Source organism: Cariama cristata, unplaced genomic scaffold (genome assembly GCF_000690535.1).
Source record: "Cariama cristata isolate BGI_N322 unplaced genomic scaffold, ASM69053v1 scaffold36299, whole genome shotgun sequence".
Lineage (NCBI taxonomy): Eukaryota > Metazoa > Chordata > Aves > Cariamiformes > Cariamidae > Cariama > Cariama cristata.
Genome location: NW_009634722.1, coordinates 1 through 27,903, shown reverse-complemented (window position 1 = coordinate 27,903; position 27,903 = coordinate 1). Strand labels below are relative to the sequence as shown.

Genomic DNA, 27,903 nt, shown 5'->3' with positions numbered 1-27,903 from the left:
CTGTTGCAAACAAATAGGAGTGTCTCCAGAACAAAACAGTGGTTCACAGTTCCTTTCTATCAAGTGCCCTAATGTTTCAATGCCACTGCTTAAAAATATCCGTTATTCCACATATTAGTATTATGCGGTTTTAGTTTAATCACTTTCACCTTTCGTTGAAATTACCCACAAGTACTCTGTTAGACTTGTGTGTAAATGCAAGTCTATTACATTTATTGACGACATACAAAAGTGTCCAGAAATTCAGAGAGCGGTTTATGAATACATTGCAGTGTTTAGTGTGGGCTCCTTTCATACCTCCTTGCACTTTATACCAATATGATTAATTTTGCTAACAAGAAAAGGGGACTACAATAGCTACTGCTAGATTTATTCCTCTGTAATATTTTTCCTGAAAAAGAACTTTTTGTTTCCCTAAGAGAAGGGATTATATTCCTTAAGACTGATCGATTTTAATAGGAATTCACAACTTTTACTACATAAAAATAATTCCTTTCTTTGTTTCATGAATTAGAAACAATGAGGAGAAGCTGAAGTCTGCCCAAGCCAGGTGTTTCTTGTTGGCAGCCTGCTCCCTAATGACTCTGGCTCTCATACAGCAGCTGCCTGCTAGTCTCTTTTGTATGGCCTATTGTTGCTGCACACCCCTCGTTAATACACATGCTGCCCGGGGCAGACCCTAAGAATGACATCAACTTGCTTATCTTAGAAACCTCCGAACCTGATGCAGGGTGGGGAGGTTGCCTTGCATCTGCCCGGCCAACTAATTGTGAGCTCTGTGGGTCGTGATTGGCTCCGTGGCCACTCAGTAATAGGTTAAGCAAAGACACCGCGGGTCCATCTGTTCGTCCATTCATTGTTCTGCTTGCTTGCCTGAAGTCTGCAGCTGAAATCGTGTTAAGGAGTTGCTTCTGGAACGGCTACAAGAAACCAATGTCTCTGTGTTTTCCAGCGAACGTAAGTATATGGGCTTCTCTCTGCAGAAACGGGACGTTTCACCTTTCTCATGGTTCAACGTCGCGGTTTGCATTTGGACAATGTAGCTAGCCTGTGCGTTGGCTGAGATTTGCACACTTTGGGTGTCTCTTGGAAAAAGAGGGAAAGAAAAACAGTTATGTCTGAAGACTTAGGTATATTAAAGAGCGGTGATCTCACCCAGTGCCATTCTATTAAGGAACTTTCAAAAACATTGGTAATGGTGTATTTCCTGGAATTTGAAAACAGTAGGCAGTAGCTATCAACAGAACAAATTCCCTTCTACCCCCCTGGGGAGAAGGGGAGGTTTCAACTTTAAGTTACAGGTATTTACCCTTTTTTGCAAATGAGCTATTACTTACTTTAATTCGTGACTGGTAGAAAAAGCTTTTAAGAAAAAAGAAATCAAATGCATTTTCCATTATACCATACAATGGGTGAAATTTCCTGTGTTTGTGAAAATAGGAAGAACTCCGTTGTGGGCTATCTGAAGATACTGTAGTGCAAGGTAAGAGTGTTAGGATGTTCTCAGATGGGAACATGTTCCAGTCAAAGGTTTTGTGCTTTGAAAGCTATTCATAAGTGTGTCAGATCTAGCCTGGCTATTTTTATAAAGTTTCTAATCTGTTTTATGTTTTGAGTTCAGATGTTAGGCTGAAGAACAAACACTGTATACTGCATGAGCCTGTGTTCCAAAGATCCTGTAAAGAAACAAACAAAACAAAGACCTTCATATATCAGTTGGGAGGGAAAGAGAGCATATAAAAGGGTTAAAAAGAGGTTTGCATTTCTACCACATGCCCTATTGTGTGAACATATGCATGAGTCTATTGAAAGTTTTCAGAAGATGGGCAGGCCACCAGTTGCTGGTCTCCTGCAGTTCCAGTAGACATCTGTTGCCCCAGAGCATTAACCAATCTGTTCAATGGGACATCCTTCCTTTGTTGGATAGAATGATGCAGACAACAGCACTCACTGAAATGCAATGGTAATTAAATACATAGAAACTACAGCAGTAGGTATTTATTACATATTCATTATTTTATTTGCATTGTTGTAGTATCTTTATCATTTGGATAACTGATACATTCATTTTTTTTCTTTTCTGATCAGCTCTGCACTTCTGTTTGTGACAAGTAATGACTGTGTTTCAACAAACTGTGATTTCAATATTTTCCATTTTCTGTTTAGAAGACTTAGCAAAAGTCTGCCTGTGTGAAAACATGTTGAACTATTTCACTGTAGAATGTATCTTCAAAAACTTTTGACGGTCTTTTCAGAATATACCATTTCTGTTATACTGTGTCACATGACACACTATTTTACTCCTTGTTATTTTCCTCTGTGAATTAAATTTGCATTAAATTGCTTTTCTTATGCTCAATTGTAAGTGGAAAATATTCTGAATACACATTAAAAGATTAGATGATCTACTTGCCTGCATCCCTTTGAGAAATATTTCTGGTTTGTGTGAAGGTGAATCAATGAGCTGATTATTGTGAACAGTTAGTGGAAAATAGTGGTGACTTCTCAGAAATGGGAAAAGATTGCACTTCTACAATGTAGTAGCACAGTGCTCACCCAGAGTATTACATTTATACCTGATAAATGGCTTTGACTCAGTAATACAGTATTTTAGGCCTTTAGCAGTGAACCTAGTGTGAGATACTGTAGTTTTAAATAGGCTATAGTTTAAATCTTATGCCGTCATAAGTGTGTCTAAATTGGGAGTTACCTGTTTTTATTAACTTTTTCATAAATACAAATTCTGTTACTCAGCTATGGTGAGCAAAAGTTGAAGACTTTCTTGACAAGAATTTTTTGGCTGTTTTTTGTTTGTTTGGCTCTCAGTTGAGTCAGAATTCGTAGCAGATATTTTTCTTGGCTTTGCAGTGTATCAGTAAGCATACTTTAAAACCATATGTGTGTAATGAGAGTTCCTTGTAAATAAAGAGTGCAAGGAGTTCTTATCTGACATTACTCCTTCGATAAATGTGACCTTTTCTGGGTTTCATGAGCTTCATTGGCCTGTGTATAGGTACACTAGTGTTTATTTGGAGTACAAATTCATTCAAATAGACTGGCTGGAATGTTGCTCTTCACTAACTAAATCAAGATAAAATAATCAATTCCAGCAGTGTTCAACAGTGACATCTGATTTTCATGGTTCTGATCAATGAATCTCGTAAAGGACTTCATGTTGGGAGCTCCGAAGTCTAGCGTTTCTAAGAGATGCTGCTGACCACAAATATGGTGTACAATGTTCACAGACATTGTAAAAATGTGTCAGAAAATAAATATAGTTTGCATGCAGGGTTTAGGCCAAATGCCAGCAGTAGTGTGCTGCTTTTGCAAAACTATTTCAGAAATTATTAGGTTTGGACTTACAGTGTAAACATCATTTTAAAGCAATAGGATGGTGACTGTATACTCTCTGTGGTAGATTTTAAAGCTGCTGCTCTTATTAATCTATTCTTTAAGTAGTTTCTGAAAAACAGTAGAGTTCTGTGCAAAAGAAGCAATTATATGTTGGAGCAAGATGGAGATTGACAGGAGATGTAAAGCAGATAGATGTGAGGCTGATTATGTGTATGTTCCCAACAATGGACAAAGCTCAGTTTATGGTCATTTTTCATATGCAGTTGATGTGTAAATCATCTAAAGTATGTTTCATATAATGCCTGATCTTCAGATGTATTCATATGCTAGTGACTTCTTTCAATCCCCCTGGAGAGTATTACAATTGTAGTTGCTGTAAAGCACTTCAAGGAAGAAGCAATTGGAGAATGACTTAAGTATTATTTTAACTAACACTACCAAAAAAAAAAAAAAAATCTCTTTCTGATCTATGCACTTCAAGCTTTGTTTATTCCGTGCTGTTAATATGCAACCTCTTCTTCCCCTCTTCCAAAAAAACCTCCTCCCTCTGCTTTTAGTTCAATACTAAAATGACATTTCACAGTACACGGATTTAGGCAGTGACCCATTATCTCCCTGTATTCTGTGGCAGCAGTACATGAGCCAGCTCAACTTTTCAGTCCAGCTTAAAAGTGTTGCCCATTAACTAGACTTCCTCGAGTCAGAGCAGATTGTGGGGTTGGTGGAACAATGATGTCGGGGATTCCAGATCGGTTTGGCAGCTGCATTGTTCTCTGAGGGGAAACCAGACGCACTTAAGTCCCACTCTCTTTGATGGGCTTTTGTTCATACCAAATTATTCTTTCGCTGTGCTAGTATTCATGATGGTATGTTAAAGGAGCGCATCCTAGCAACTAAAGGCTGGTTGCTAAGCAGCCTCACTTCCAATAGGGGTTTCTTGTTTGAGATTTTTTTAATTTTTTTTTTTTTAATGTCAGTTCTGTGAAGGCCACAATGTTGTTTTTTTAACTGTATCCTTTCATTGGGATATTGTTGTGATTTGTTACTAGCGTTGTGCTATCAAGTGCATTACATTAGTTAATAAATCACTGTGTGAAAAGGTTCATTTCCTAAGTTCTCGTTGTGTTTGATCTGTGGTGTTGCTTGAAATCCTAAAGCTTTGAGTTAAGAGAAAGTAATATTCATTGATATACTGCCTGAGAATTACAGCCCTACTGCCTTCTAACGAGATTAGATCTAAACAAAACTTTGGAGTATTTTCTTTCCTGTCAATCTTACCTGGATTAAGGTGTTAGAGATGAAAACGCTGACGATAGATTTATTTGTTTGTTTATTTATTTAAAATGGAAATGCTTAGGTAAAGTAAGTTTTTGTGCCCCGTAACCAAAAAGCTCCACCGCAGTGGTGATGTCTTGGCACTCGGTGCCTATCGAGTCTGCTTTTGCTGAGCCATGGGTTGGATTTTTTGCTTGATTCTCTGTAGTCTTGAGCCTGGTTGAGTTTCTCTTGTGTGCACTCTCAGATCTTTATCCCAAGAAGAGGAAAGTACACCATTTTTAAAAAATACTGGGTCATTCTTAAATGCTAACCTGTAAGGGGTTGGGAGAGTTAGTGTATTTGCTGGCAGAGATTTTGGCTGTTTGTGAGATGTACCTGTAATTTGTATTAGTATAGATCAAAAGATTCTGTTTGACATATTTTCTCAGTATATCCTCCTTGATGAAATTTGTGTCTGTAACATATCTGTGAAGTTCAAGTGAAATCCTTTGCCTCTGTGTCTTGCTTTTATATTCTGCCTTGCAAGATGGAAGTGTGAAAGAACTCTTTGTTTCATAGGCTTCCCTTAATGTAAATTCTTCATTTTCATGGTAAGCTTGCAGTACAATTGGTCCATATGGTCCATTTTTATCTATGTGAAATAATTTATCTTTTACTTTCTTTAATGAAGCAGTTAGCAAAGATTCCTGTTTAAAAGAACAAAATAAGGGTTGGGAAAGAGGTAGCAATCTGCCTTTAAACGTAGATTGTGGAAGTAATCCTTGTGATGCAATGGGTAGCTAACTTCTGTATAACTGCCGTTATGAAAATGCCTCCAGAAAAACTGATGTGGCAAGTGTATGAAGTCCAGAAAACTGCAACTTTTCTTCTTCTGTTCTATCTATATATATAGTTTTGATTCAGCAAAAGGCTTGCACAAGTCTAGTCCAAGAGTTGAAATCAGCTTTTATTTTGTTGCCTTGTTGGCTTGATGAATGGTCTGTTGCAATCAGTGCAGAGACTTCCATTGGCTTCATTAGCCATTAGATCAATCCATGTCTCTAAATGGAGTATGTGTTAGTAGTGCAGCACTCTGTTGAGAGCATTAGTCTTTCTTGACTTAATTATTACTTTCTAAGGGAATTCAGAAATAGTTTGAGTCTCTTCAGTTGAACTAATAGTGTCTTCTAGGGCCAATAAGTTTTTATTTAATCATGTTTTCTGCTACTAATTCATTTTATGTGTTATGATGTCTTATATTTACCTAATAAGCCAGATAACCTAGTACTATGCTAATTTCTATTCAACAGAGAGTTCAAGATATTTAGTTTAAAAAGCTTTTGTAGTACTTGTATTTTATAGCTGCATTTTGTTGTTGTTGTTGTTACAATACTGTCTTAAGCTAGAAGAAATATCTCAGTTCCTTTAAATCATGACAAGACTTCTGTCTCTGTGTTACAGTAAGTAAACTTTGCAGTGTTTGGTTTCCTATTCTTTCATAAACCCATTTCTACAATGTTTAAGTAAAAGCATTTGATACACTCAGAAAACAGATGATCAGTTGTTTATCCGCTTAGCTATGGATGTTCCTTAGGAAAAATTTTTCACAAAAAAAGTTTTCCATGTTTTTTTTTTTTCTTTAAAAAAAAAAGTCATATTTCTCTGCTGGGAGAGGATAAATGCAGTTCTGAGAAAGGAGCAAGAAAATACAAACCAAGTAATTTGTGTAACCAGTTGCAACGTTTTTGTTCTCTCTTTAGGAATACAGAACACTTTATATTCAGGAATACAAGAAAAACAGCAAAGTGGAGTCAAGTACATGCAGCAGCTTCATGGGCTTGAAGGATCACCCGGGCCATGACTTAGGCCACCTTTATGTAGGGAGCACTGGCACACAAATAAATGCAATTGTACCTTGGTCAATGGCAGAGAAGCCAACGATGGATAAGGTGAATTCTAGGAAAGAAGATGTAGACAAGGAGGCATCTGAAGAGACTTCTGGAAGCTCCAGCTGTGACTCTGAAGAAAGCACAAATTCTGATAATGATTCAGAGACTCTGAATAATTCTGCATCAGAATCACATTTATTGTCTAAGACTCACCGACAGCTGTGCCAATCTCCTTGCTTAGAGCCTCATATACTAAAAAGAAATGAAATCTTGCAAGACTTTAGGGTAGAAGAGGCTCAGATAGTATCTAAGGAAGTGAAAAAGCCCCCTGATGTGTTGAAAGAATATCAAACCAAACTGGAGTTTGCACTTAAATTGGGTTACTCTGAAGAGCAGGTTCAACTTGTACTAAATAAACTTGGTACTGATGCTTTAATAAATGATATTTTGGGAGAACTTGTCAAACTTGGAAATAAAACTGAGACTGATCAGACTGTAACTAATGCTAGCACTAGTGTAATGCGTGAAGCGTCTTCCATAGAGTCTCAGAGGTCAGAGTCTCCACTGCAGGAGGATGTGACAGAGGATGGTGACAACCTGAGGCCAATAGTTATTGATGGCAGCAATGTTGCAATGAGGTATGTGACCATGAAGCTTTTGCTTTTATATTTAAAGAGAAACAGAATGACCTTGTCCCATTCAAGCACTGATGTTCAGTGTAATTTCCTAAAACTGTACACAGGTGTTCTCACAAGCATCTCCGTCGACCACACAGTACGCCAATCTTGTAGTCAGGCTAGAGGTCTGTAACAGTTCCGTGGTTTGTACTCACTGTTAGAACAGCCATAGGTTAATGCCGCTCTCCCTTTGTAGGCAGATATCAAATCTCTCCTTCCCATTGCCAGTCTAGTACTTAATTAATTTTTGGTAGGCACCATTGCTATGGGCAATTGCTGTATCCATTAAATACAGGAGGTTAAAACAAATGTAAGATTCCTTAAGATTATAAAATAGTGATTTAGAATTGAGTGGTTTAAGGGATAGTTCTCCTTGGTAGGCTATACTGTGATAACTGGTCTGTCTTTAAAATTGGTCTTGGTTATTAGATTTGGAGTTAGGTTTTATTGGCATTAATTCCTGAGATGACTATACTTTAGAATTTCACTTACGTGCCCACAGATAAGACATTTACCTACAGCATTCGCCCATCCTGAGCCCAGTCATCTAGGTGCATAGCAAGAAACTCATCTGTGGGGAGGCGAAAGATTCATGCTTCATTGGTGATTAGAGAGAGAGAAGGAAACGGCAGAGAGAGACATGCTGAGAGATGAGGGGTTTATGGCTATATAAATAATTAAATGACAAGTTGATTAGTAACTAATTGGGTAACTCATAAGGAATATCTGATTACTGGCACCGTGGTTTAGAAGGTCAGTTTTAGTCTTCTGATGACTTAATGTGGTTTTCATTAGCTTAGTAATGAAACTTTGTGCAAGACATTTCTGCACCTTTAGGCCCAGGTTTTTTTAGCTCCTAATCAAGTCAGTTACCTTTAAATGAGGCTTTTAAAAATGAAATTTAAATACAGCTCTTATTTATGCCAATATGATAGTTTTTGTTTATTTAAGTAGATGTGTTAGCCCATAAAGCAAGGATGTTACTTCTTTGTAAGTGGGGTATTCCTGTGAGTTCTTTCTACCTAATGTGTCATTCCTAATCTTTTTGTTCAAGTTGAGCTGTAAAGGAAATATGTCCAGTTGAACAAACAGTATTCTGGTACTCAACCAAGAAGTTACCCAGAGACTTCTAAAATAGGTTTGGATTGTATTTCACATAAATCCAAAACAGTTGTGTGTTAGCTAGTTAGCACAGCTCAGACCTGGTGGGTGGACTTAGGTTCAAGTTCTCCCACAAACTGCAATGAACACATTCCAGAAGTAGCTCCAGATCAGTCACTTTTCCTTAATGTTTATTCAGCTATTAGCATAAATATTTAGGACCTGCCTTCCTCTGCTCAGTTTTCTTTCTTGACCACCTACATAAAATGAGCCAAATATGAATGCATGCTATGCATGCTACAGGGCCTTAAAACAGATTAAATCTATTAATAGAACAGTCTTTCTGTATCCAAGAATTGAATTAACAGGTCTTTTCTTGTTTTCTACCAAATTTAATCATAGAATCATTCAGTTTGGAAGGGACCTCTGGAAATCTTCTACTCCAGTCCCCTGCACAGAGCACTGTCAATTCAAGGCCATGTCAAGTTGGGTTTTGAATGTCTCCAAGGATGGAGACTCAACATATTCTCTGGGTCAGTGTTTGAATGCCCTCACTGTAATAAAGTTTTCTTTTTTTATGTTTTAACAACATTTCTTGTATTCCAGTTTGTGCCCATTGCCTCTTGTCGTGTCACTGGACACCAGTGCAGTCAGTTTCTGTCCTCTTTATTCCCTCCCTTATTGGGTATTTATACACATGGATAAGAACCCCTGAGCCTTCTCTTCTCCAGTCCCAGCTCTGTCGATCTCTCCTCATCTGACAGGTCCTCCAGTCCCTTAATTAACTTCTCTGTCTTTCACTGGACTCGCTCCAGTGTTGTCCGTGTCTGGTTTATACTGGGGAGCCCAGAACTGAGCCCAGCACTCGACCTGTGTCTCACCAAGGCTGAGCAGGGGGGAAGGATCACCTCCCTTAACCTGCTGGCAACATTTTGCCTAATGTACCCCAGGAGGTTCTTGGCCTTTTGTGCTGCAAGTGCATGTTGCTGGCGCATGGTCAGCTTGGTGTTCACCAGAACCCCAAGGTCCTTCTCTTCAGACTTGCTTTCCAGTTGGTTGGCCCCCAGCCTGTACTGTTGTCTGGTGTTAGTCCTTCCCAGGTGCAGGGTTGGCATTTCCCTCTGTTGAAATTGCTGAGGTACCTGTTGGTCCGTTTCTCTACCCTGCCATGGTCCCTCTGAGTGGCAGTACACCCATCTGGTCTACTCCTCCCAGTTATGCATCCTTTGCAAACTTGCTGAGGGTGTGCTCTGTCCCATTATCTAGGTCGTTAGCGAAGATGTTAAGCAATGCTTGCCCCAGTATCAGTCCCTGGGGTACACCAATACTGATTGGCCTCCTTCTGGACTTTATGCCACTAGTCATAACCCTTTGAGTGCAGCACTTCAGCCAGATTTCAGTCTGCCTCGTTGTCCCCTTATTTGACTCATACTTCATTAGTTTGTCAGTGAGGACATGATAAGAGAGAGTGTCAAAAGCATCGTTAAAGCCACAGTAAACAGCGTCCACTGTTCTCCTAATCCACTGAGCCAGTCATCTCACCATAGAGGAAGGCTATGAGGTTGGTCAAGCACATTTCCCCTTGATAAATCCATGCTGACTGTTCTCAATCACCATCACCCAATCTACATAATTTGTTAGGAAAGGGCTTCCAGGAGGATTTGCTCCATCGCCTTTGCAGGGATCAAGGTGAGGCTGACCAGCCTGTAGTTCCTTGAATTATCCTTCTTGCCTTCCATGAAGACAGAAGGGATATTTGCTATCTTCTAGTTCTTAGGAGCATCCTCCATCACCACAGCTTTTCAAAGGTTACCAAGAGTGGCCTTGCGATGTCATTAGCCAGCTCCCTCAACACCCTTGAGGGCATCCCATCAAGGCCAAGCAGCTGGAGAACATCCCATTTCAGTGTTCCCTAACCTCTGCTGAGGGAAAGGAATTTCCTACCCATCAGGGCGGAGCAATCTTGAGCTTGGCAGAGGTGATCCTTGAAAATCAACCAGGTCTCCTGTGCCCTTCTCTCCAGGGTCATATCGCATGGGATTCTCCTGAACAGGCCAAAGTCTGCTCTCCTGAAGTCTGGGGTCATGATCCTGCTTTTTGCCTTGCTCTTTCTTCACAGGATCCTGAATTCCACCATTTATGGTCACTGCAGCCAAGGCTGCCCATGACCTTCACATCTCTGACCAGTTCTTCCTTGTTTATAAGTGTGAGGTCCAACAGGTTCTCTTGTTGGGTCCTCAGTCACTCATATTAAGAAGTTATCATTAACTCACTCCATAAACTTCCTGGATTGCTCACGCCTTGCTGTGTTGTCCAGGCTATCGGCAAAGACACTTTTGCTCTGCTTTTGGTCAACCAGTTGGCAAAGATGCTTTTGTTCTGCTTGGTCAAGTGGATCGCACCTTTTCCTAGAAATTGGTCCTTGATTATGAAAGCCAGTCCCATGTTTGTAAAAGATGAGTGAGTCCCCGTCGCTGACACCAGCTGTGCAACTCGTTGTTTACTGGCAGGATCTGTCCTTTCTCCTTCAAGAAAATAGATAATAGTAAATAAGTGCTTTAAATACTTAAAAGGAATGATTTTAGCTTTTACATGTGAAAGAACAATGTTCAAAGCAGTGGGGGAGATACAGGAATTCACCTGCAGTTCAGACAATATTGTTCATATTTCTGTATCTAAATGTCCCAGATCCTGTTGTGAGTAACTAACCTATAAATTGGCACAGTCTAGTCTTTTCTTTCCTCTCTGCTTTTCCAAGCTGTGACCAATGAGTTCAGTTTGGAGTTGCTAAAGGGAAATGGGCCTGTGCCCTAAGAAAGACTGTAGACAGTCTTTCAAGAGAGATTCTTGGGAGCTCTGTCATATGTTCTCAGAGAAATGGGTAGACGGTGTTCTGTGTTCTTACTCCCATGTTATTGTAATACATGTACTTGATGATACCATTTACTATTAGAATTATTCTAGATAAGAACTGCAAATTTTTCTTTAAAGGATATATTTGATGGGAGGAGGGGGGGAAGTTTTGTGGAGAAGGTTGAGGTGAGTGATGTCCAATGATACAAGTAGCATGGGACAGCTGTCCTCTTCTGGAAGGATCAAACACTCTACACTGCGCTGTCTCACCATTGCATGACTAATTAAGGATTCAGTTTCACAAAACATCTAATGAGTGACAGAGAGTGACATACTTTCAGCTTCACCTCTATCTCACTGCCAGGAATGCTTTCCTACCTGCCTCTCATCTAGTGACTGTTCGGCTGCAAAATGAGTTGATTCAGCTTCCTAATTCAGAGGAGTGGGACGGGGGGAAATCAGAAAGGATTATTTTTTCATTAGACCTGTAAATGAACTCTGATATTTTGTGGTTGGGAGAAAAGCTAGGTCTGACACAAAGGAGGAAGGAAGTGTCTGATTATGTGACTGGATGTTCATATTTGTGTAACTGGTTGCATCTAGTCAACTGATGATGGGTGGGTTTGTGAGTTCCTTGAGGGCAGCACGGAACACAGAGTAACTTACTCTGGCCAGACAGAGCCCACATATATGCTGGTCTAGTCTGGTAACTACTCCTGTTCCTGACAAGCTGCTTTAGCAAACTGGTTTAAAAAAAAAAACTACCTCTCAAATTTTCTGCCTTTTGGTAATGCTTGGAAAGCTTTTCTTATACTTCGCGATGGCATTCCCTGTCATTTGTGCCTTAAACTGAAAATGGTTGATCAGATGTGTCGTGTATTTCGAGTTTAAAGCTCCAGTATTGGCTAAAGAATATGAATTGGTTGAAGTTTTTTCAAAACAAAGCAACCCCCCTCTTTCAACTGAATAGCAGAAAGGTGGCTTTTGCAGACTATGACTTGAAGAATCACCATTTAGTTTCTATGGAATACTTCAAATCTGGTCTTGTTCTTTCATTATTCTAGCTTTCATGTATTGTCTTAATCCTTTTCCAGAAGAGGAAAAATGACTACACATTTAAGCCTAACACGTACAAAGCCTTTTGTTAGAACGCTCTTATAGATGAGACTGATTTTTCTGTGTGTGTGTGTAAACTTAAAATCTGAGCTGAACAGCAAATTAGATAATCCCCTAGAGCAGCTGTGGAGCTCTTGATGGAGACTTCCCCCAGCTCTTGATAGAGACCCCCAGAGAGTGAGGCTATGCTAAGGGATAGGACCTGGGATTCAGTTGTGCCATAGCTGAGCAGTGACCTATGTTGGCTTTCCAGAGAACTGTGTAGCTCTAACCCTGCTTCATAAGGTGGTGGGGGGGTTGCATGTAGAAGATGCAAAATCTTCATTTATAACCTTAGTCCACTTGAGTAAGAAAGGCATTTGTCCATTGATGTAAAAACGCACTCAGGACCTTATTTAGTGTAAGCTGCGCAGCGTAGATACTGGACAGGTAACGCATTTCAGTCAGTAGTAGTTCCGTATCCCTGTGTGATGAGATTTAAGCTACCCTAATATTCCCTTTACATAAATGAGGTAGGCAAAAGAAGATGATCTCTGCCCATCTAGTGACAGCAGATCATCAGCTCTTCGCCCCTACATCTGTCTGTTCTCCATTGTGTTCTTGGACCTGCTCTTCATGCATCCCCGGCTTCCTCAGCTGAGCCTCCACAGTCTGGAATGGAGGAGGGAAGGTCCTGTTTATCCAAGTGGCAGCAGAGGCAAGGCTTTGAGGTTCTCTGTTGGCCCTTCATTTTAAGACTTCCCTTTACTGCTGAGATAGAGAGAGAGGGAGTTCCTTCTGAAGAGAGAAATATACTGCAGCATATTTGCACAGTCCTTTTTCTTTGCTTGTCCTTTTCAAAGATAAGGTTGGGATGCTGAAAATTGCCTAAAATTAGTTATTGCTGTGATACCTCTCTTTGCTGGAGTCAAAGTCAGGCTTTTGCCACCAAGAGATAAGGCATAAGGAACAGAGTTGTTAGTTACAAAGACAGTCGGAAGATTTTAACTATTTTATTAATTTGCTTCTGTTCCTTATTTGTTAGTTTTCCCTGGCTACCCTGGGTGCCTTCAGACTTTTTTTGCTAACAGCAAAAAGAATGAGTTTCAAATTGTACGTAAATGTATAAAACTTTATGTTGAAAATATACAGGCAAAAAAGAAGTCTGCTGTGCTTACAGAGAGTGCAACATGAAGATAACACTGATAAGCAAATAATTGGATATTTTACTTGCTGTATTATAATTTTGAGACAACCACTTTCAGAATTATATCGGCAAAAGAACTGAAGTATTTTGATCGTATACCATCTGGGTTTGCAGGTTGAAATTGATTCATCTTGTTTTGAGAAATTAGATTCTTCTGAAAACTTCGCCGTTAGGATTCCCAGACCACAGAGGTGACGTGCTTCAGTTTCCCCTTTTGGAAAACCTTGGCCTGTATATTTAAATAGTGCCTGATGGTACTTCGTTGCACAAGGGAAAACACAACATGAGATAACCATGCATACTTAGTTTTTATTTGTGAGAGGAAGATGCTGATTTGGGGGGCTTGCTTTTTAGTTAAATGCACTCCCACTTAAGACAGGTATTTTGCAGTTTTCTTACAGCTTCCATGCCCAGCCATCCCTCCAGCTGTGAATATTCTAGGTGCTTGGAGGCATCGGAAACATAGACCGAGGCCTGACAGATGTGCCAGAGACCCCAGTGCCATTCAGGAGTGGCATTCAGCTGGAGAAGGTGTGAAGCATTAGACATCTCTGTTCAGGCAACTGAGTCTTGTCCCCGTGTGTTAACCGTGAGACAGGTCATTTGGCCGTAGTAAAAGGTTTGCTGACACCCTGTCTACATAGAAGTTTTTCCACAACTGCAAATTGTGTCAACCAGAGGATTGTCTTATCTATGCCATATGTAGTTTTCATATGGCAATTTAGTTGCATATGTATTTTAACAAACTAACAATTTAGCTGCATTAGCCTCTTCTCAGATTGTGTGTTGCTGAGCTTGGCAGACACGGTTGTATCTTGGTACCTTGATTCAGCCGTTCCTCTTTCAGTGGCACTGGCTCTCTAGTTCCTTAGGTTATTTTGAGATGTCACTTTAAGGAATAGATAAAAATATTTTTCCAACGAGTAATGATCATGTGGATAGGAGCTTGTCACTGGCAGCTTTGCATATAACTTCTCCTTGCCTCTTTTGACCTGACCACCGAGTGCATGACTCGCTCGGTCAGACACTCGCGTGCGTGTCTGGCTGGCAGCCATGCTTGCCATACTCCGTGGAGTGACCCAGCGTTGGAAGCCCTACAGATGAAAGATGTTTTGAAAGATGTTACAGCTTCCAAGACTTCTTTTTTCCTTCAAAGACCTCACATCATTGGAGTAATTTGTCATGAGCTAATGGGAAAAAAAACAAGATTTGGGAACTGTTTCATCTGCTTCATGTTGGCACCGAAATATGTATGTTTAAGGAACAAATGCAGGACTGATAGAAGGTCCAGGTTACTGAGAAATGCTTTGGGACAGCTTGTTTCTGTGATTAGGAAATTAGTAGAGCTTTAAATAAAAAATAAAATTAAAAAAAGGGATGAGGCTAGTGACAAAACCAGGCTGCCAGGCTAATGACTCTCCAATATGATACAGGGTGGCAATTCTTATCTCTCTATGCTATGGACTGAAGACTGTTTTCCTCCTATGACATGATGGAAGAAAACAGTTTGGTAATTCTAATTTACCAGACAGATCTATGTTTTAGTTTTGTTCTTGTGTTTATTCAATATGCTTTTACGTGGGAAGTACCTTGATGTTTCCAGATTTCAGCTGTATAAAAACCTGTATGTGTATTGCAACAGACATTGTTGTAGACCTCAGCTCTAACGTCTCTTGTCATCAATGTGTGTGTTCTCTGTAGCTTTCAAAAGCTGAAAGCTCTGTGTTGGTATGAATATTGCATTAGGGCATGCCAGAAGTCTTGCAACTGTTGTTAGTCAGTGTTTTAGGAGCGTATACCACAACTCTTTTCAAGACAGTCACTTGAAAATCTAGTTTGGGGCTGGGAAGGTAACAGAGAAAATTAAAATGTTCTTATCAGATGTTTTACCACTTTCTACTAACTCTCCTAGCCTAGGAAATGCTTGATTGATTTTTGCTCAGGAAGTGTTATACTACTTTTTTTTTCATTTAAAAATAAAACCACAACTATCAACAGGCCAAGTAGTAAAAGTGCTGATAAAAAGAAACATTCGTAGAATCATAGAATCATTTGGGTTGGAGGGGACCTTTAGAGGTCATCTAGTCCACCCCCCCTGCCGTGAGCAGGGGCATCTCCAACTAGATAAGGTTGCTCAGAGCCCCGTCCAGCCTGACCTTGAATGCCTCCAGGGATGGGGCTTCCACCACCTCTCTGGGCAGCCTGTTCCAGTGCTTCACCACCCTCATTGTGAAAAATTGTTTCCTTATGTCTAGTCTAAATCTACCCTCTTTTAGTTTAAAACCATTACCCCTTGTGCTGTCACAGCAGACCCTGCTAAAAAGTCTGTCCCCATCTCTCATACAGGCCCCCTTCAGGTATTGGAAGGCCGCAATGAGGTCACCTCGAAGCCTCCTCTTCTCCAGGCGAAACAACCCCAACTCTCTCAGCCTGTCTTCATAGGAGAGGTGCTCCAGCCCTCGGATCATTTTCGTTGCCCTCCTCTGGACCTTCTCCAACAGGTCCATGCCTCTCCTGTGCTGAGGGCTCCAGAGCTGGATGCAATACTCAAGGGAGGGCTCACCAGAGTGGAGTAGAGGGGCAGAATGACCTCCCTCGACCTGCTGGCCACACTTCTCTTGATGCAGCCCAGGATGCGGTTGGCCTTCTGAGCTGCGAGTGCACATTGCTGACTCATATCTAGCCTGTCATCCACCAGCACCCCCAAGTCCTTCTCCGCAGGGCTGCTCTCCATCACAACATCCCCCAGCCTGTACTGATACCGGGGGTTGCCCTGACCCAGGTGCAGGATCTTGCACTTGGCCTTGTTAAACCTCATGAACTCACCTCTCAAGCTTGTCCAAGTCCCTCTGGATGGCATCCCGTCCCTCAGGCATGTCAACTGCACCACTCAGCTTGGCGTCAACCACAAACTTGCTGAGGGTGCACTCGATTCCACCGTCTATGTCATTGATGAAGATATTAAATGGTACTGGCACGGTGTGAAAGAGAAATAGGTACTTCTTAAGTAATATACTTTATCTTCCTTCAACTAAGTGTGGTAGATTAAACGTAGTCAGCAAGCAGAACCAAAGCAGTATACACCAGTGTGTCACCCAGGGCTACAGCTCTCATCCTGACTGCTCTGAGCTTTCACATACTTCTAATAATTGGGAAGAGAGTTTTTTTTAAAAAGTGTCTTGACAAAGACATACAAACATTTTCTCCTCTTTTTTTACAACTAATCAGAAGGAAAAAAGTCAGAAGCGGCAGGCAGCATGATTTCAGTCTTTTCACTATATGATGTATCATAAAGCTACTGAAGCACAAAGATCACAAAAATGAGAGCATCAAATCTGCATGACAACAAAATGGAAGAAAGGAACAAATTTTAATTGCACATCTTTTTCACTAATCATTTAAATTTCTTGGAATTTGTACCCACTCAGATACCAGCTTAGTCATGTGTTTGAAAAGGAGGGGGAAAAAATGTGAAGATTTATACCAGCTATAAATCCCCTTGCTCAGCAATGCAGAAAAACTAGTGTGCATTATAGTGCACTTCCCATTTCTGTTTCGTAGAGTTTAAGTGTTTTTAAAATTTATGTTCTGGATGAAAGAATCTTAATAGTCTGTATTAGGCAAGAGAAAACTAAGGAGCTGAACTGCCTGGTGTCCTCCTTCTGTCTTTAAAGTGTGACTTGAATTCCAACCTGATGGAAAGCAATAGGCAAGAACGTTCATTTTTTTCAGATAGGCCAGGATTTCATTCCAGAAATAATTTCTCAGACTTACAGGAAGAAACATACTGTTACTAAAATGTAGTCCAACAAAATGCTTGTTCGCTGTCAAGAGTGAAAATTTGAAACCGTGGAGGTTGTTTAGAATAATAACCGTACAGTGATTTCACTGGAATTTAGTAGCTGGAACAAGCCCTTCCTGACTTTTAAAATGGATTGCAGTATGTTTGTGGTTGCACATGACCTGCTGATGGCACGAACGGTGTCTGCTTGTATCAGGCTTTGCAAAGGAGGCCTTGTGGCTGCCCACTGGGGACTGGGTGCGCACCAAGCAGCCTGATTTTGTGTTGTCGCAGGGAGATGTAACTAGGCTTGCCGTGGCTTGAAATACTGATGGCCATTTTTTCTATGCATGTGTGCATGTGCATTTTAAATGTGACACATCAGTGTGTGGTTTGGTTTCCCGTTCCTGGGAAGTTAGGAAATACACAAAGATACTACTCTTTCAGCCAAACAAGCACAAGAGTAATTGTACAGTATAAAACAATGCCTAGTAAAAATATTGCTATGTGTTTTATTATTACAGTGTTATTACAATGTCATAGTGTATTACATGATATTATCATACAAAACAGGGAAGGTATTATTGCAGAGGCCTATAACCATAGCTAAACAGGATATTGAGATACATAGATGTCTTCCTCCTGACAGTGTTTCTAGTATAGCCATGTAGGCACAGAAGGTGGACTTAAAATTATACTTGGAGTACCCCGTGCCAGCTAAAATCTACAAACTTGTATTATTATGGCCAGCCAAAATTGCAATATCTTAGTATATGATTATGTTTCCAGGTCCTGTCTCCAGCATTGTTAGAAGAGAAAGCAGTACAGTTCCTCACTTAAATCCATAATGGTAGTAGCTCTTTGGGGTTTTTTTTCTTTTATTTTCTTTTGTTTGAGGCCCATGACCTTCAACACAGCCTCTGCTGACGATGATGCTTTATGAGAGGTATTAGCCAGGACTCATTCTCTCTCGACACCAGACACAGGTGAACGTGTATGCCACCTCCTTTGCATGCTTCTGGAATCTGAACATTTTTTCAAAATTTTTCTCACTTTTACTGTGACACTTCATCCATTGTACAATTACTCAAGCACCCTCAAAGTATCAAGGAATGTCCAGCAGTGCTATGTTTTAGAAAGCTGGAAATAGTAGGTACGTTAAAATGGTCCTACTAAAATTAAAAAGTTTTTAAATAACTTTCTGATGTTTTTATTTACCTGAAAACATGCATGTCGGAGGAACTTCTAGGATCCCTGTGGCTATCCATCATCATATTGTCCCCTTCACAAATCACTCCACGATGAAAGAATTGTCTTTTTCCTTTCTGGAAAGCACACCTGCTATATACGACAAGCCAGCCAAGCGAAAGGTAACCGCTTGCTGCCATGCCCCTGTGTTTCTTCTGCTGCACAGACATGTGAGGTTGGGAAGAGACCTCACAAAAGTTGCTCGCCTCCTCCTGCGCATGGAGAACCCAGACTGGCCCCAGAGGAGCTGTCTGACTTATTCTGCAAAGTGTCCAGTGAGGAGATCCCAAAATCCATGGGCAGGCTGTCCCGTTGATCAGTTAGAAAGCTTTTTCTAATGTATTGCTTAACTGTTGCTTAAGCTAGTTAATGACTTTTCTGTCTTTCCCCAGTGGGACTGTGGTGGGTTGGCTGCAGCTCCCCCCACCAGCAGAATGGGGGAGAAAACAGGAGGAACAGGAGCAAGAAAACTCATGGGTCAAAATAATGACAGGGAAATCGCTCACCAAGTACTGTTGCATGCCAAATGGACTCAGCTTGGGGACTTTAACTTAATTTATAGCCAGTTTACATAAATTACTTAATTACTGATGCAGGTATTGGGAAACAAAAAAGACAAACATTAAAATACTTAGGGGAAAAATACCTATGGGAACACTTAGGCAAAGACACAGGCTGCAAGTCCATCCTCTAGCCTTGGCGTTCCCACATTCCCTTCTCCATTGTGGAGCTGGCTAGAGCTGAGCATGCCTGGCATAGGGCAGCCCTGACCTCTTCTCACGGAGGCCACCCTGCAGCCCCTGCTAACAAAACTTTTCCATAGACACCCAATGATTGATCGCTGTCCTCCATTTTCATTACCTCCTATATATTGAAGATTGTTGTGTTCCTCCACAGGCTGCCTTTTTTCTCCAGGTTAACTAAATGCACTTCTTCAGCCTTTCCCCATAGGTCTCGTTTCACTTTCTTTTAGATTCTTTACAGTTCATCTGTGTCTTTTGTAGTGTGCTGTGCCTGAAACTGGATGTAGAAGTTGGCTGAGGAGTCATCTGCCTTTAGAAAAATGACATAATTGCATCTCTTGCCTTACCTCAGACAGTTATTGCAAAACGGACGCGCATCTTTTGTTTTGCTTGTGTCTGGATCTGTTTCTGCTTAATTGTCTCTCCACGGCTTTTTTAATACACAGTTAATTTCTCCTTCTGAAGTGCAGTACTAAGCGAATTCTTAGAGTCGTCGTGTTGATTTTGGACAGTCTCTCCAGTTTGGCTAATCTGTCCTGCAGACTGCCTGCCACCGGCTTGGCCTTGGAGACCTTCTCCTCTCTCTTTCGTTGCTCAGATGGGACCTCGCAGAGCTCCTGCAACGGGGATCTGCTGTCTCTTCCCCTGCTGCCATGCACACCAGTACTCAGTTCTCATCTGCTGGCATTTCCTAAACCCACTGTGCTCTTTCATGTTTCAGGCCTCCTACTTTCCCTCGTCAAGTCTCCATGGTGCCCATTATACCCTATGCTTTTGGTAGGGCTATGAGGATTTTTAACACTCCTTTCTTATATTTTTTCTTACTTATTGAATCTATATACAGATGCTAAAAACGTTTGGCAGATTTAGTATCCTTCTCCCACACCATTTTGCAAGCAATGCCAAAGTTTGGGCAAGGCTCAGCCTGACTCCCACCTGCCTTCAGAAACCACGGAGCAAGTAAAGAGCATGGCTTTGAGATCCGTGTTTCACTGTGCTCGTTTACGGTCATAGAAAAGCAAAGTCATGTAATAAGGAATTTTACTGTGTGTTTCAGTCACGGGAACAAAGAAGTATTTTCTTGTCGAGGAATCAAATTGGCAGTAGACTGGTTTTTGGAAAAAGGCCACAAGGATGTTACTGTATTTGTGCCAGCATGGAGGAAAGAACAGTCGAGACCTGATGCTCTTATCACAGGTAAGCTCTGTTCCACCTTCGCTGGTTTGTTTGATGCTTTGCCCAGCATGAGTGCTACTGCTAAAATGAAGAAATCTTTAGAAATGAAAGACTATAATAGAAGGTGTCTTTGGTGTAGTAACTTCATTGCAGTCTTCAGGAAGGAAAAAGACAGAGCAGTGCCCTCTCCAAGTCCTCCTTTACTGCTCGCCTGATAAATTTTCCATTAACATCGCTACTTATTTCTTGAAGAACATAATTGCCATTTTTTAAATGTTACACCCATTGGCAGCAAAGAGGTTTGAAGGTAGTGGTTTGCTGGGTGATCTTTCTTGTGGTACCAGCAAGAAACATCTGCCAGGCTGGCCTGCCTGCCGGTCAGCTGCGGTGAGGCACTGCCCACATTTGGGGTCACGGGAATTATCCTGACAGAAAGGGAATGGTTCCCCTTTTCAGCATTACTGTTCACAAGTGAGACAGCTTTTGAAAATATTAATTTTGAACGTGTTTATCTAGAAAAAAAGTTGTAGAGGTATTTATTTCTTGATCAAACCAATTAATTCTGTGCAAAGGCTGGAGAGTCGTCCTTCCTCTGCCCTAAAGTTGAAGCAGAGGACAATTTGAGGTTAAAAAAAACCCTGGAATTTAGAGGGGAGGGGAGACTGGGGTTTGGGGGGATTTTGAGGTTTTTTTTAAACATGCTTACCTTTAAAGGAGGGGAAGCTTTTGAGAGTAGTAGCTATGGCTTCTAAAAGAATATGGAAGCATGTTTTGATTGCCACATGCATTTTCAAATATCTGGAAAAATCTTCACAACACTTCAATTCATTTGCTTGATTTCTACTAGAATATATCATGTCGATGCAAGAAAATGTTTGGAAAGCTGCTGTTCTCTCCTCATCACAGGCAGTGTGGAGCCTTTCTCTTGAAGCCTTTCTCTTTCACTATACTAGTGTTTGAGGTATGAGAGGAGCATTGGCTAAGTAATAAAGATTTGACTGTTTAGAAATAAATTGTGACATCTGCTAGAGCTGTGGATAGGGCTAGAATCCCCAAAAGGAGTTTCAAGAAAGTCGCACAACTTAGAATTGACCAGTTGTCTAGCAATGAAAAATCAGTTTGCCATGTGTCATCATGGACCCTGAAAATGGGAGGAAGATCAAAGCAGGTTGTTATATCTTCTGTAAAACAGAGGTTCTTCAGTTTTCTTACCAGGATGCAGGAGCCCTGTTTGCTCCAAGTCTTGTGAAGTGCATTGTGCCGACGCTCGAGTTCCAGAGATATGCACCTGAATATGCAGCCACCTGGAATTTTGAAAAAGTCATAGAAGACTAACGTGAGAATGGTTCTAGACCCTCAGTATTCATGAGAAACTTCTGGGACTAAACAGCAGCTGCATCTTTCTTATTATTACCTGGCAATCATCACATGGCAGATTTTTTTATTCTTTCTTAGCAGGGAAAAAAAATCACCTTCCATTACACTCTTGTTCATCATATACCACATGATAAGGGGGGGGTGAATACAAAAAGGTTGGATTTCATTTAAAATCTTGTGCTTTTTCTACTAAGCAAATAAATGCTTTTGTCAAATATATTGTTTCTATGTAATGATAATGCTATATTTCTTCCTCTAGGGATCTTTTTTTTTTTTGTGGATGGAATGTGTTCCCTGTCAAGTGTCTTGTGCTACAAAACAGTTGAGTTGTTTGAGATCTCAACCATTATTAAAAGCTGTGACTCATACTCACTGTGCAAGTATCTTCTGCTGTTTTAGATGTTGCCTAGCTTTTTGTTTATTTTTCTTTCATAGCTTGTGTGCTCTGAGGAGAGTGATAGCTAGGAGAATTGACACAAGGGGTATGTGACCCAGTGCTAGGTACAACCTCCTTAGTAGCCTGAGTGCATCTTTCAAAGCTCTTTGGGATCTCCAGGTTCCACACAGAGAAAGAGAAAATGCTTTTGGATAGGTGATTGACAGACTGTGTAGGACAAGAAGGAATTACATAAAATGTTAAACATGCTTATTTAGCAGGATTAGAGAGAAATCTGCTTGGATTTGATAAGACCTTATATATAAATTTGGAAACCCTTCAAGGAAAGATATATTCTGAACTATTACTGGAGGGGGAAAAAAAAAAAAAACAACACAACCAAAAATGGAAACCACATTTGCTCTTGGCTACAAGATGACATCCAAGGTCCTTTTAGAGGACGCTGTTAATGTTTGTGAAGAGCCTGAGTATTGGTACAGAACGTGGGTTTTCTAGTCCTTGTGGGTACTGGTAGTAGTAACCCCTTCTCTTGGTGGGCAAAGACTTTTATGAGACAGTACTGGAATGTGAGCTACTGGAATTTTTTCAAAAGATGTTTCTTGCTGGGTACCTCAAAGAGATGGAAGGGGTTTACGGGAAACCTTTAGCTGCACTTGGGTGTAGCCCTCCTGTTCATTAAAATATTCAGTAATGTTTAAACCCACCCCTTCAACCAGAGGAGTTTTTCACAGGCATTTTGATAAGTAGTCTTTCTTTTGAACCACAGCAACATGAACAAGGTCCCCTGTGTTAGTCTTAGAGAAATGGTGTGGAGCAGAAGGTTTTGATTAGTTTGTGGGTTTTTTTTAAAGTATTGCCAGTTGACTGCTGACTGTAACTTCAAATATCATGTATCAGACACCTTCTGCTGGACTATAACCATTTAAGGCATGCTTAGTCCTAAATGCTTGGATTTTTTTCCTCAAATCTAATGTCTTTGGAGATAAACATCTTTTTCTTTTGTTTCTTTTTCTTTTTTAACTTTCAATTCGTATTCCTTGTAGATCAAGAAATCTTGCGTAAATTAGAAAAGGAGAAGATTCTTGTGTTCACGCCATCCCGCCGAGTGCAAGGGAGAAGAGTGGTATGCTACGATGACCGATTTATAGTGAAGTTGGCCTTTGAGTCAGATGGCATCATTGTTTCAAATGATAACTACAGGGATCTGGCTAATGAAAAGCCTGAATGGAAGAAGTTCATAGATGAACGCTTGCTGATGTATTCATTTGTTAATGACAAGTAAGTCATTCTATCTTGATATGTGCCACTAAAATAATAGAGGAAAGGACAGTTTGAAGACTTATATGAATTTCTTATCTTACAGCCAAATCGTTAGGTACGTGTAGCAAAACAGCAGGAACAGTTGATTATCGATTTGGTCTTCTGATTAAAAATACTTGAACTCAGTTTTTTGCTAGAGCTTTTTCGTAATAATATCTTTACATCTTTGTATGCTATTTTTTCCTCTTTTGGTGTATGCCAATGTATATGCTATATTTTATGTATGCTATGGTATAATATTCCGATTCTCTTGATATACTGAGCCATCATTTTTGACTGCCTGTGGTTAGACTCCTAAATCCTAGAATCATATGTCACCGTTTAAGGCTGGGCTGACGCTTAAGCGGGTGGCAGATGCTCTCTGTTAACCCCGGCCTTTCCCAGAATGGGAAGGAGAGGAGAAAAGGGAGAGAGACTGACGGGTTGGAACTTAAAACAAACTTTAATAAAACAATAACAGTGAAAAAGAGAATATAAATAATACTAAAACTACTACTACTACTACTAGAAATAGAAATACACAAACCCGATATTGCCCTTCCCGATGATGCCCGCAGCAGCTCGCAGTGCTCACAGGACAGGGCAGGCACCCAAACCTCACAGAGCTCGACCCCACCGCAGGCGGGAAACGGATTGGGGGGTGCAGGGTCAGGGACGGAGGGAGGGGAGCAAGCAGGGTCCCACCGGGATGTCGGCCGTGGGGGAAAGAGAGGGCTGACCCCTGTGATCCCCGAGCTTTATACCGAGTATTCCCGTGGGTGGGATGGAATACGGCATTGGTCGGTCCTGGGTCCCCTGACCCCTCTCCAATTTCCCGGGGGTGCGACCCCTCCTCCGCCTTCCCCCCACCAGGAGCCCAGCGCAGCCCAAGAGAGCCCGCAGGGAACAAGCACCCACCCGTGGGCCTTTCTGCATAACGATCCCGCTCCTGCCCCAGCAACACCTACAGACGTGAACCGCCATCAGCTCTGACAGCAGGCACTGCCTGAGACCTGGAGTCAGCTTCGGACAGGGCAGTGACTGAGAGGACTGAACTGAAGGAAAAAAACCAAAATCTACTGAAAGCAGAAATAGTTCTGTTTCAGCCAAACCAGGACACATAGAAAAACCTCAGGAGGTCTCTAGTTCAACTGTCTGCTTAGATCCTTCCATGGTATCTTCATACCCTGGCATTCAGATCAACTGCAGTTACTACTCGTGGCTTCTTCTGGGGCAAAGGGCACAAAGTGAAACTCAGGCAGTTCCATCTGAATATGAGAAAAAAACTTCCATACTGTGAGGGTGGCAGAGCCCTGGCACAGGCTGCCCAGAGAGGCTGTGGAGTCTCCTTCTCTGGAGATATTAAAAACCCACCTGGACGCGATCCTGTGCAACTGCTGTAGGTGACCCTGCTTTGGCAAGGGGTTGGACTGGATGATCTCTGGAGGTCCCTGCCAGCCCTCATGATTCTGTGATTCTTGTGGTGGGAAGGACTCAGTACTCTGCCAAGCAGACACTTGTATTTGAGTGCCTAGATGCTGATTCAAGAGTCCTAGACAATCAGCACAGTTTTGCAAATTTAGGTGTGGCATTTTAAGAAATTGCTGCCTGTATTGCTGCCCTTACTTTGATTTAGGAATGGGTTGTGTGCAGCCATGCTTTGCTGCGGAGGAGTCAGCTGAGCTAGACTAAAGGTGTCTGAAGCAGATTAGGGGTGTCCACACCGTCTATTTCTATGACTCATATCTCGGGGAGCACCTGCAGCAGAACGGTGGCCTTTCAAAACAACTCTCAAAGTACCCAGGTTTAAAAATGTCAGCATGGCAGGTTATGGTGTAGGATGCAGTTGTGAGGTTTTTGGTCATTGCATGAGGAATATGAAAAGGCTTGTTTGCTTCCATAATACTTTTTTTTTTCCTTATAGATTTATGCCTCCTGATGATCCTCTTGGCCGCCATGGTCCAAGTCTGGACAATTTTCTTAGGAAGAAGCCTATTGTGCCAGAACATAAGAAGCAACCATGTCCATATGGTAATTTGATTTAACTCCTCAGTTTTCTGTATTGCTGGGACTGGGGACCAAGCTCCTGCTTTATTTTAACACTGCCAAAAATAAAAACTTTTTAACAGAGGTTTTTACATTGTTGTCTTAGCCTGAGAATGGTTCAAATGCTGAGCTGATGGTGGAAACTGAAGTGGTTTTTTTCGTGAGCTAGTAAGAGAACGTTTCTATCTACTAGTTGAACTCAAGGAGCAACGTTATTAATTGTTCATGGGAATAGATCCAAAACAGCACCTAGATTCTGCAGGGCCCAGAAAGCCCTTTTCTAATGTGATTTGGTCATAAGACATCTAAGTTTTCTTCCAGAAAATTGATTGAGCTGTCTGTAGTTTAGCTATTGAGCATCCCTACAGGCCTGCCACCATCTTGACTGAGCTGAAATCTCCTGGTCTTACAACTCTGTGGGACTTGCCTATTAAGTTTTCTGCCTGTATATCTCCTTGACCCAATACAGCAGATGCGTACAGACACACCGACAGTGTCACGTTCAGCTCAAAATGTGGCTGGTAGTGTTGGTCGACATTCCTAGCTGCGGCGCACTACCACTGTCTCTTTTTCCCCACAATATAAGAGAGGAGATCTTACATCTCACCCTGTGTCACACAAAACCATTTGCAGGATCTTTGAAATCATCAATAAAACTTTGAACGAGGGGCATTTCAGTTCTTTCATGATTAACAGATTTTGGTTGGAGTTTTTTTTTATCTGATTATGTTTGTATTAATAGGGAAGAAATGTACCTATGGACACAAATGCAAATACTATCATCCAGAAAGAGGAAATCAGCCTCAGCGCTCTGTAGCTGATGAACTTCGTGCCATGTCTAGAACAACAGCTGCCAAAACTACAAGTGAAGGAGGACTGGTAAAAAGCAACAGTGTTCCCTGTAGCACTAAAAATGATGGCACTTCTGAGCTGAAGCGAGCTGCTCCAAAGAGGCAATCAGATCCCAGTATAAGGACTCAGGTCTATCAGGACTTGGAGGAAAAGCTTCCCACCAAAACCAAATTGGAAACCAGGTCTGTACCTTCTTTAGTTAGTATACCAAGTTCCTCTGCTGCAAAACCCCAAAGTACTGCACCTTTAACTAACGGCCTTCCATCCGGAGTTCACTTCCCACCTCAGGATCAAAGACCACAGGGACAGTATGCTACAGTGATGATGGCAACCAAAAATCATGCAACACCAATGCCTTATGACCAGTATCCAAAATGCGAGTCTCCTGTGGATGTAGGATATTACTCTATGCTGAGTGCATATTCAAATCTAAGTATATCTGGTCCACGTAGTCCTGAAAGGCGCTTCTCCTTGGACACAGATTATAGGATTAGCTCTGTAGCTTCTGACTGCAGCAGCGAAGGGAGCGTTAGCTGTGGCAGTAGTGATTCCTACATGGGTTACAGCGATCGCTCTTACATGAGTTCGCCTGACCCACAGCTAGAGGAGAACTTGAAGTGCCAACATATGCACCCCCATGGCCGCCTTAACACTCAGCCCTTCCTACAGAGCTACCATGAGCCTCTCGCACGAGTGCAAAGCTATAGTCACGAAGAACCAAAGCATCACCACAAACCTCCAGTTCCGTACATGGCTGTGCATCTACAGCATCCAACAGTTGCTGCTCGTTCTAGTTGTCCGAATGACTACTCTACATCTCAGAGTTCGTCACATTCAAAGACCATGCATCTGGGGAGAGCCCTTGTGTCCACAAGAATAGACAGCATTTCAGACTCGCGTTTGTATGATAATTCTCCATTAAGACACAGAAAGCCTTATTCTGGCCAAGATGGGCTTGGAAGTTGGGATAGGCAGAGTTACGGGATGGATGCGTATGGCTACCGCCAGACCTACTCCTTGCCGAGTAACCCCACACAGCCGTGTTACGAGCAGTTTGCTTTCCAAAGCTTACCTGAACAGCAGGACCAGACCTGGCGTGTCCCTTACTGTGGAATCCCTCAAGACCCTCCAAGGCACCAAGACACCCGGGAGAAGGTTTACATTAACCTCTGCAACATCTTCCCCCCTGATCTTGTGAGGATCGTTATGAAGAAGAACCCTCACATGACAGACGCTCAGCAGCTCGCTGCAGCCATCTTAGTGGAAAAATCTCAGCTAGGTTATTGAGAGATGATGCATCCTTGTGGTGTCTAGTAGTTTTCAGCTCAGCTCTAACGCTGAGGGAGGTTTGCTACAATAGCATTTGGGATCTCCTTCTCAGCAAGGAGGTTATATAGTAATCCATTTATGTGAAATACCGTATCATGGAGTCTGTATGTATAGCCCATGCATCAGAAGTACCAGATGTGTTTTGTGTTCTAGTTTGAAAATTTGTAAATGGCTATTTTCACAGCTGGAGAATGTTCCAGTTCAACTTTTTATATATATATA

The 27,903-nt window shown here is 41.5% G+C and overlaps 1 protein-coding gene across 1 annotated transcript; it reads left to right on the top strand.

The window, feature by feature from the left end:
• Window positions 1-879: 879 nt before the first annotated feature.
• Window positions 880-27,639, top strand: ZC3H12C (zinc finger CCCH-type containing 12C). Its single transcript, XM_009707246.1, has 6 exons — window positions 880-957; window positions 6,372-7,138; window positions 20,263-20,402; window positions 23,199-23,433; window positions 25,379-25,485; window positions 26,243-27,639. The coding sequence occupies exons 1-6, from the start codon at window positions 934-936 to the stop codon at window positions 27,637-27,639; spliced, it is 2,670 nt and encodes an 889-aa protein (XP_009705548.1). The 5' UTR covers window positions 880-933.
• Window positions 27,640-27,903: the final 264 nt, after the last annotated feature.

What these genes read in the sequence shown, in the direction of transcription:
- ZC3H12C (XM_009707246.1), top strand. Translation starts at nt 934, where the DNA reads ATGTCTCTGTGTTTTCCAGCGAAC. An exon ending in CTCTGTGTTTTCCAGCGAAC is followed by an intron (nt 958 to 6,371) that starts GTAAGTATATGG and finishes TTCTCTCTTTAG; the next exon opens with GAATACAGAACACTTTATAT. An exon ending in ACCTGATGCTCTTATCACAG is followed by an intron (nt 20,403 to 23,198) that starts GTAAGCTCTGTT and finishes TATTCCTTGTAG; the next exon opens with ATCAAGAAATCTTGCGTAAA.